Source organism: Microplitis mediator, chromosome 9 (genome assembly GCF_029852145.1).
Source record: "Microplitis mediator isolate UGA2020A chromosome 9, iyMicMedi2.1, whole genome shotgun sequence".
In the NCBI taxonomy this organism is placed as follows: Eukaryota; Metazoa; Arthropoda; class Insecta; order Hymenoptera; family Braconidae; genus Microplitis; species Microplitis mediator.
Window position 1 is genome coordinate 21546441 of NC_079977.1, and position 11601 is coordinate 21558041.

At 22.1% G+C, this 11601-nt stretch overlaps 1 protein-coding gene across 1 annotated transcript in view; it reads right to left on the reverse strand.

Moving 5' to 3' along the window:
- LOC130675148 (myb-like protein A) overlaps positions 1-10333 on the reverse strand; it is a 33894-nt gene extending 23561 nt beyond the window's left edge. The window contains exon 1 of the mRNA XM_057480667.1: positions 10173-10333. Coding sequence (XP_057336650.1) covers positions 10173-10187 — 15 coding nt within the window. The 5' untranslated portion in view covers positions 10188-10333. The remainder of the gene's footprint in view (positions 1-10172) is intronic.
- Between the last annotated feature and the right edge of the window lie 1268 nt (positions 10334-11601).

The following is an 11601-nucleotide window of genomic DNA, read 5'->3' on the forward strand; positions in this document are numbered from 1 at the left end:
TTGAATTAAAATTTTTTTTCTTTTGTAGAAAAAAGAAAAAAAAATTAGTGATTAATTTACTTTAGAAAGTTGACGGAGTAATTAAATTTTTTAAACGTATTTTTTTTTTAGTTTAAATTTTAAATAAAAATAAAATAATTGTTTAAACAATTGGGTAATTGTGATGATAATAAAAAAAAAATAATTAATAAAGTTTAAAAAATAAATAATAAATTAAAATAAATTTTGTTTGAAGTAAATAAAGATACGAATAAAATTTTGCGCTGGACTGTACGGTGTATAAATTAGAATTTTTTTGTATGTATGTATATATGTATAAATATATTTAAAGCTAAAAATAAGATAAAAAAAATTGTATTTTTATGCATATAAAAAATTTATTAATTAAAATATAAATTTTTAAATGGATATTAGTAAGTTTTTTTAGTAATATTATTAATAATAATGATAATAATAATAATAATAATAATAATAATAATAATAATAATAATAATAATAATAATAATAATAATAATAATGATAACAACACTTTCGATGACAATATTAATAAATACGATTATTATCATTATTATTATTATTATTATTATTGTTATTATTGTTAATGTTATTAGTATCGATATGGTTATTATTAACAATAAAAACAATAATAACACTAATATTAATAATAATCACCACAACTATTATTATTAACACTACTGTTATTATTATTATTATTATTATTATTATTATTATTATTATCGTTATTGTTAAGATTTGTAATAATAACAATAATAATAGTAGTAATAGTAATAATAATAATAATAATAAGAATAATAATAATAATAATAATAATAATAATAATAATAATAATAATAATAATAATAATAATAATAATAATAATAATAATAATAATAATAATAATAATAATAATAATAATAATAATAATAATAATAATAATAATAATAATAATAATAATAATAATAATAATAATAATAATAATAATAATAATAATAATAATAATAATAATAATAATAATAATGATGATAATAATAATAATAATAATAATAATAATAATAATAATAATAATAATAATAATAATAATAATAATAATAATAATAATAATAATAATAATAATAATAATAATGATAACAGTAGTGTTAATAATAATATTTTCGGTGATTATTATTATTATTATTATTATTATTATTATTGTTACAATGTTAATAATAACAATATCGATAATAATAACATTAATAATAATAATGACAATAACTATAATAATAATAATAATAATAACCACGATTATTATTATTATTATTGTTATTATTATTATTATTATTATTATTATTATTATTATTATTATTATTATTATTATTATTATTATTATTATTATTAAATCTGATATAAATTATTATCAGTATATTTTTAAGTCATAATAACAGAATATATGTATATTTACATTAAAAAAAAAAAATATACGATAGTAAATAATAATCTATAATTATAATTAAAAAATAAAAATTATTATTCTTTACTACAATTTATTATGTTTTACATTCAATGATATCTATATTATAGATAATTATTGCCATTAATAATTTTAATAATAATAATAGTAAACTATCTTAATTATGAATATTACTACTATATTGTATATATTTATTTTTATCATTTTCAGCTATACTTTTTATACTATTAGAAAGTATGGACATTTATAGATAACTATAACTTTTTTAAATTAATAATAATTATAATATTATTATTATTCATATTTACAGACGTTATAAATAGTATTTTTTTATTAATCCTTTTCTAATTTTGATAAAAAAATTCAACATAAAATTCGTAATCTAATGAATAATAATAATAATAATAATCAATAGAATTAATAATCATTATTATTAAAATTAACGTTTATCATAAATCTCGAATTTTATTATTAATACCAATAATAATAATAATTCTTTTTTTTTTTTTCATTAAAAAAATAATAATAATAATAATAATAATAGTGATGATGATTATTATTATTATAGTTATTGTCATTATTATTATTAATGTTATTATTATCGATATTGTTATTATTAACAATGTAACAATAATAATAGTAATAATAATAATCACTGGAATTATTATTAATAACACTACTGTTATTATTATTATTATTATTATTATTATTATTATTATTATTATTATTATTATTATTATTATTATTACTACTATTATTAATATTAATATTGTTATTATTACAAATTTTAACAATAACGATAATAATAATAATATTATTGTCACTATCGTCACTGTTAATATTAGTAATAACAATAATAATAATAGTAATAATACTAATAATAACAGTAGTGTTAATAATAATAGTTGTGGTGATTATTATTATTGTTAGTATTATTATTGTTACTATTGCTAATAATAACAATATTGATAATAATAACATTAACAATAATAATAAACATAATATTAATAATAATAATAATAATAAAGTTATCGAATGTTATTAATATTATTATTATTGTTAATGTTATTATTATCGTTATAGTTATTATTAGTAATAATAACAATAATAATAGTAATAATAATAATAATCACCGGAATTATTATTAATAACACTACTGTTATTATTATTATTATTATTATTATTATTATTATTGTTATTACTACTATTATTATTGTTATTATTACAAATCTTAACAATAACGATAATAATAATAATAACAATAATAATAATAATAATATTGTCACTATCGTCACTGTTAATATTAATAATAACAATAATAATAATAGTAATAATACTAATAATAACAGTAGTGTTAACAATAATAGTTGTGGTGATTATTATTATTATTAGTATTATTATTGTTAGTATTGCTAATAATAACAATATTGATACTAATAACATTAACAATAATAATAATCATAATAGTAATAATAATAATAATAATAATAATAATAATAATAATAATAATAATAATAATAATAATAATAATAATAATAATAATTAAGTTATCGAACGTTATTAATATTATTATTATTATTAATGTTATTATTATCGTTATAGTTATTATTAGTAATAATAATAATAATAATTATTATCATAATTAAAAATCTTTAAAAATATTAAATTTCAAAATAAAAAAAAAACTAACAATTAAATCATGTAAGTACTCTCTCTCTCATAAAAAAATTATATATATAAACACGTCTTAAATACATCTATCTTTCTCATCTTCATGTTAAGTTCAAATCCCCTCTATATTATAACCGTTCACCCCCCCCCCCCCTCCCACCCCCTCTCCTACCTCACTATTATTATTTTTTCTACGTTTTTTACCGTCAGCTCTCTCTCTTTTATTCTTATTAATTTTATGACTTACCAAATTTTTTATCTCCCTCCATCCCTCCCCCACTCTCCTTCCTTCTCTCTCCCACCCAAATCTTCCCCTACTCTACCCCTTCCTCTCTCGCTCACTCCAGTAAAGAAAACAAGACACTCGTTATCTTTTTCACTCTCTTACATCCAAACATTTATATTTATTATTTCATTTCATTCCTCTTGCTCCTCTTCTTTCTTTGTCTTATACTTTGCCATATATCTATATATATTTATATATATATATATTCTATCTTTATTCACTCATTGGCTTTACCAGATTCTCTCTTTTCTCTCGTACCCGAGTAACCATCTCAAGGCTATTTCAACAATAAAACAATTTTCCTTTTATCCTTTATATATTTACTAATTTTTTATGAAAATATATACATATATATTTATATATATTTTCATTTTTTAAATTTTTTGCTCCAATTAAAATTCAATTTCCATTTTTACATTTATTTTAACTGTAACTTGATATTATATGACGCGATAACATTTAAAATAACACTAATATATATAAATATGTACATATATATGTATATATATTATAAATAATTTAAAGGCGTAATTATATGATAGCGCAGTAATAACATTGGAATGTTATTACTGTGTAATATTGAATTTCTAATTTGAGTCAAAGGAATTTTTCAAAATTATGAGAAAAGTATGAGAGATAAATATATGTTATGGGAGGGTTTTGGAAAGGAAATTTAAAGAGCTACAAGATTTGTAAGGGGACAAAATCGGCTAGGATTGATAGGAAGGGAGATAGAGAGGATTTAAGGGAGGAGGGATCGATGGAAAATAAATAAAATTCGCGGAGTAGATTTTTGAGGGACTGTAACTTTTTAGTTTATTATTTTATGGTTTTTTTTTAAGAGACTAAAGTTGTAGAAAATTAAATTTACTGGGGTATAAATATTAATTATATGGTTTTTTTTAATTACAACCTGAGATTATTTATTTATTGATGAAAAATTTGGAGATTGAAAAATAATTTTATTTTTTTAATTTAAAATTTTGAGATATTCTTGGATCATCAGAGGTCTTTGGAAAGGAAATTTGATGATCTAGAACTTTGGTCCTTAGAAAAAATATTTAATAACCGATAGATTTAAAGATACAGCCGTTTGAAGAGTTTTTAAGCTATAAAATGTCGAAAAAGTGTTTAAATTGTTTAAAACCCGGTAACTTTTAAAAAAATGGTTTTTTTGAATTTTTCAATGAGACTTGAATTGTAGGAAATTGAATTACCTTTTCAATGATATACCATAACATATATTTATCTTATATATTTTCCGAGATATCAGCAATTTAAACTTTGTAATAATAATAATAATAATAATCATTACTAAGTTCTAAAAATATATTTTTCAAATTCAAAAAAATTTCCAGTCAAATTAGTCACAAAATAAATTAAATTATTACTTTAATTAAAATACTTTGATTTTTAAAAACTATTTTTTTTCATAATTAAATAGAATATAAGTAAACATAAACAAATTAATGTAATTTATTTTTTAAAAATTCATTTAAATAAATAAATAACTTTAAAGACTTAAATAAATAAAAATATTGCAACAGATATTTAACTTTTATTTGTATACTCAAACTCGTTTATATACTCATCCATATACGTACATACATGTATGTATATAACTAAACACACAAGCATATAAAATGTATTCATTTAATTCTCTTTTGCTTGCTCATACATAAATTTATGTACATGAAAATATATACAGATATATATATTTATATTTAAGTGAATGCAAAAACATTAATAGTAATTACGCATTTATGATATTGATTTATTTATCAATTAATGCTAATTTTATAATTTACCAATTGTTCATTATTATTATTATTTTTATTATTAATATTGTCTATTACTGGATATTAGTATTATTATTGTTGTTTTTGCAGTTTATGTTCGTGTTGCTGCTGCTGATGGTGTTGTCGTTGTTTCTGTTGTTGTTGTTGTTCGTGTTTTCGTTGTTCTTGTTGTAGTTGCCGTTGCTTCTGTTGTTACAGTTTTTGTTGTTGTTGTAGTTGATGTTGTTTCTGATGTTGTTGTTGTTATGGTCCATGTTTTTGTTGTTGTTTGTGTTGTTGTTGTTGTAGTTGCCATTGTTCCTGTCGTTACTGTTTTTGTTGTTGTTTATGTTGCTGTTGTAGTTGACGTTGTTATTATGGTCCATGTTTTGGTTGTTGTTGTTCGTGTTTTTGTTGTAGCTGCCGTTGTTTCTGTTATTACTGTTTTTTTTTCGTTGTTGTTTATGTTGTTGTTGTTGTTTACTTTGATTCTGTTGTTGTTGTTCGTGTTTTTGTTGTTGTAGTTGCCGTTGTTGTTGTTGTTGTGGTTGTTTTTGTTGTTGTGGTTGTTTTTGTTGTTGTAGTTGTTGTTGTTGTGGTTGTTTTTGTTGTAGTTGCCGTTGTTTCTGTTGTTACTGTTTTTGTTTTTGTTGTTGTTGTTGTTGTTGTTTACTTTGATTCTGTTGTTGTTGTTGTTGTTGTTGTTGTTGTTGTTATAGTTCATGTTTTTGTTGTTGCTGTAATTGCCATTGTTTCTGTCGTTGCTGTTGTTCATGTTTTTGTTGTAGTTACCGTTGTTTCTGTTGTGGTTGCTGTTGTTTTTGTTGTAGTTGCCATTTTTTCTGTCGTTGTTGTTCAGGTTTGTGTTGTTTATCTTGTTCTCGTTATCTCGTTCATGTTTTTGTTGTTACTATTGTTACTGTAATTATTGTTGTTGTTTATCTTGTTGCTGTTATTATTGTTCATGTTGTTGTTGTTGTTGTTGATGCCGTAGTTTTAGTCGTTGTTTATGTTTTTGTTATTGTTACTATCATTGTTGTTGTTATTGTTGTTCATGTTGTTCTCGTTCATGTTATTGCTGTAATTATTGCTATATATCGTTGTTTTTACTGTAATTATTATTATTTTTGTTGTTGATGAATAATTTTATTTAAATAATAATTGAGAAATAAATTCGACATCAAAACTTTTAAATCGACTTCAAATACTTATAATTTATCAAATTTATAAAGTAAATATAAGTCATAGTATATCATCGGATTGGAAATTTAAAGGGCTATAATTCTTGTCTCTTTAAAAATTTTGCTAACATCAATTTTTCAAAAGCTACAGGCTTTTAAACGATTTAAATTCATTTTAAACCCCCAATATTTCTAAAATTGTTCAAATGATTGCATCTCGTAAGCTATTGAGTTTAAAAAAAATGTATGAGGACCAAAATTATAGAGAATTAAATTTCCTTTTTGAAACCCTGCCATGCTTCGAATTTATGTAAAATATTTATGATGAAATCTGAAGTTTAAAAAGTATCAATTTTTTTTTTATAAAAATTATGATCGTAATAAATCATGATAATAGATAATTAAAATGTTGAAAAAATTTTTCATTATTTTTGTAGCGAATGTTACATTTCATTTTATTTTATTTTTTTTTTTCATGTCAACCCTCACCCTCGTTAATTTTTTTTCTCCCTCGCTCAGCTCCACCCCCTATTACTTTCCCCTCTCTCCAACCCACCCGGCGTATGTTAAAAATAAATTTTATATATTTTTTTTTTTCATTTGAGTGAAAATTATTTTTTCTTTAACTCGATAATTATTATTATTAATATTTATTTTAAAAAATAATAAAATGAAGAATGAAAATCAAAGGAAAAGAAAACAATTAATTTTAAATTGAATATATCTCAGTGTGTAGTAAAAATAATGAGACTTCAAAGGTGGTCATTAGAGAGGTAATTTAATTCTCTACAACTTTAATGTCTATGAAAATTATCGTTAAGCCGATAGTTTTTTAAATACAAGCGTTTGAAGATAAAAACTAGACAGATTTATTGTTCATTTTTAAAAACCTCTTCTAAGGCCTCTAACTTTTAAACAAACGGTTTTAGAAAAAAATTTTCCAAACAAAAATTGTAGGAAATTTAATCCCCTTTCCAATGACCACCAACAACATGAATTTATTTCAATTACTCCTTAAAATAATCGAATAATAAAAATTAAAACTTTAATTGGTTTAAAAAATTAATTCTTTAAACTAAAGTAAAAAAAATTTTTTGAAAAGTAGACTGGGCCGTAATCGGACAGGAAATTTTCCGCTCTACAACTTTTGTGTCTTTGCAAATTGTCATAAAATCAATAGTTTCAAAGATACGACCGTTTGAAGCTTTTTAAAAAAATTGTTATATGAAAGTAATTTAAAAAGGTTTAAAACGTTATAACTTTAAAACTATTGATTTTTTTGAGTTTTTTTAAGAGACATAATTTATAGCTTATTAAATTTCCTTTCCAACGATCATATATTATATATATTTATCATATATATTTTATAAGTTATTACCAATCAAATTTTAAATTAATGAAAATTTTAAATTTATCACAACGTATTTATATGTAAAGTCCACAAAAAAATGATAAAAATAAAATTACTTGCATGCTCGTGTTTGATCTCTCGTGAGACTAAACTCCATCCCCACTTCATATATATATATATGTATATACATATATAAAGGAAGGAAATGTATGAGTATATTATTATTATTACAAGTCCGTGGGTCTAGAACGAATACAATCACAAGTTGGTGAGAGTTGATAAGTATATATATATGTATATATATATACATTGATCATCTAAATAAATTATAACTTTTTTTTTATTAAATTATCAATAGTAATAAATAAATTTATTTTTACAAAATGAACTTTTTTTTTTTAATAAAAAAATATTTTTAAGTGATAGAGGAAACAATATCGAGTAAAATGAGTACCCACATCGATATATTTTAAATAAGATCTATATCGAAGTACTAAACCGTGAATTATAAACAATGAGTTAACATGTTAATTAAATGATTGTTATTTTAAAAAAAGTATTTTTTTTTGTAAAGCGAATGCTTGCATTGGATTGTTGCGAGAATTCACGGAAGTTTGAGTTGCGACATCGATATATTTTTATGGAAAAATAATTGATATAAAATGGCGGTTGTTATAAATAATTAATTGACAAATGGAGAAGAGTAATTATTTATGGTCGGAGTATAGGGTTGTGGGTACTCATTCAATGGGGAATTTAATGAACTTTGGAAAAATGATAATTATTTTTTGGAAAAAAAAAAATGAGAAAAAAAAATAAGTAGAAGGTATTAATTATAATTATTTTTAACAAACTCATTTTTTTTATAAAAAAAAAATATTTTCAAGTGACAGAGGAGATCATTGCGAGTAAAATGAGTACCCACATCGATATATTTAAAACAAGAGCTACCAAAGTACTGAACCGCGAATTGTAAACAATGAGTTAACATATGAATTTTATAACAAACATGATATCACAACATAACGTTGTGGGTACTCGTTTTACTCGTTATTTCATCAGTGACTCAGATATCAAATTTATTTTTGTCGAAAAAAATATTTTCTCAAAAATAATTATAATAATCATTTTTTTTTTAAATTTACTAGAATGCTGACTGGTGTAATTAATTTTTCTAAGAAATTTCCTCTTGCTTGAGTTCCCACATCGATATATTTCCGTGACTAAAATAATGTTGCAAAAATATTTTTTGTAAACAAATTAATTTTTTTTTTAAAAAGTGTAAATTTTATGGTCCGAGGATGTGAGCGCGAGTAAAATGAGTACTCGCATCAATATATTTTAACCGATAGTCCCCAAATAACAAGAAGCTGTTCAATAGACAATTAATTAACAATCAAGTTAAGCAATCACTCCCCCCTCGAAATCTAGCCTTGTCGGTACTCATTCCACGCGTCTCTTCATCAACTTTCCAACCAACGTCACTTAAACTTTTAATCATTAAACTAAAAATAATTAGCCATCTAAATACCAATTTTTCGCAGTAAAAAAAAATAAAAAAATCTCTCATCTTTATCATAAAATTTCCTTCAATCCAATCATCAGATTAAGAAACCAAAAAATTTATCAAAAATAATCAATAATCTCTTACTCTCCATAGCTTCCGTAATTCGACTCCAATGGCTTATTTTTAAATTCCTCTAAAATAAAAACAAACCACTCAAACCATCTTCCTCACAAAATTCCCTCTCATTCAAGTACCCACATCCCTGTATTTAATTTCTAAAAAATAACTAATTATTCCCCACATGTAATTAACAATTACCCCATCAAATTACAAAATTTTCTCATCATAGTCATGTGGGTACTCATTTTACTCGTCTTCCCTTCGTCTACTCCAAAAATTCCTCAATTTTCCTATTCTCAAAAAAATTTTATTTTTCTAATTTCACTAATTAATTAACAATAATTAAATTAATACTCTACATAAATTTCCTAAATTTGTTTAAAATTTCCCAATAATACTTTTTATTTAAAAAAAAATCAATAATAATTAATAACAACAACAAAAATTCAAATATTCAAATATAAAAAAAAATTCAATTATCCCCACTCTTCTACCCCCTCCCCCCAGCCTCCTCTTCACCTGCGCACGCACTCACACATAAACCAAATTCTCTCCCTCTTTCTCTTACCCACGTACTCACAATGCGCGCGAGTGCAAACGAGCTAGATACTTTTAAACCCGCTCTCGTTCCCGCCCCCACCCCCCTTACCCCCACCCTCTAAATATATATTTTGTCGCCCCCTCTCCCGCTCGTCGACGTGTAAGACAAAGCCATCCGAAAATTCAATCTAAATATCATTTAATCAATTTATATATAAATATATACATATATATATATATATACATATATATATAAATATATAAAAAAAAAAATTTTTTTTAAAAACTCACCTCTATTTTATCCATTGCAATAAATAAAAATCACAATTATTTTTCACAATCATTAGTAATTAATTATCAATAATTAATTTTCAAAAAAAAATAATTTTTTTAATTAACTAAAGTTTAATTACACTGCACTTATCACTTATTAATAATTAATTAAAATTATTAATAAATTAATTTAAAAATAAAAAAAAAACAATTTTTTTTTTTTTTTTTTTTTTTTTTTTTTTTTTTTTTTTAGTAAAAAATAAAATATGTTTTGTTAATAAAATGAATAACGATAACGCGCACGCCACTGTCCCATCAGAACTACTTTGTATTTACTCTAATTATGTGACGTCACTTTAGAGAAGAGAGATAGAAAGTAAACGACACACACTAGGCACTGATAGAGACAGAATATTTTAGAATGTGATAAAGAGAGTCGGTTAAATTATTTTTTTAAATTAATGCGCGCGAGCACGGGCACGAACGTTAACTCTAACGCTGCCAAGCGAGATACTGAAGAGTTTACTACTCACTAGTCTGCTAGTCCAAACCCGAACGTGCTTCTATACCCCCACTACTATCCTCATATTTTAGTATAAGTTTTAGTATATATATATATATATATATATATATATATATATATATATATATATATATATATACATGGATATATGTATGTATGTTTGTATGCATGTATGTATGTGTATATGTATATATATATATATATATATATGAGTGGGTATATTAATCTATAGTAAGTTTTGTTAATATTTCCGAATATGTACGAGTACTATCGAATTTTAACGAAATTATACGAATTGAAGGTTGTTATTGTTTTTTTTTTTTTTTTTTATTTGGTATTGATTGTTATTATTTGATGGGTATTTAATTGTTTGTTTGAGTTAATTGTTTTGTTTTTCTTGTTTTTTTTTTTTTAATTGAACGTGAACTTTTAAAAAAACAGAAATTTTTTTTTGAATTTTAATTATTGTTTTTTTGATTTTGTTTCTGTAATTGGATAGATAATTTTTTAGAAGACTAGAATTTATTGCGGGTTTGAATTTTTTTTTAAATAATTGAAATTTTAAATGGAATTGTTTAAATGAAAAACGATTTTTTTTCATTATATTTTATGGTAAAGCTTCAAAAGGTTTTAGAGATGGAAATATTGATTTTATGGAGAAAATCATGGGAGACTTTTTTGTAGGAAATTTAAAGGGCTACAAAAAAGGATTCTGTGAGTTTGTCGATATTTTTGATATTTATGAAGATATTTGGAGTTTAAAAAGTACTAGTGATTTTTTGACAGTTCTAATTTTGATTGATTATAAAAGTTTAAAATCTTGTAGAGCTTAAAATATGAGATTTGGAAAAAAAGTATGGGGAACTTTTTTCTAGGAAATTTAAAGGGCTACAAAAAAGGTCCTCATGAGTTTTTCGATATTTT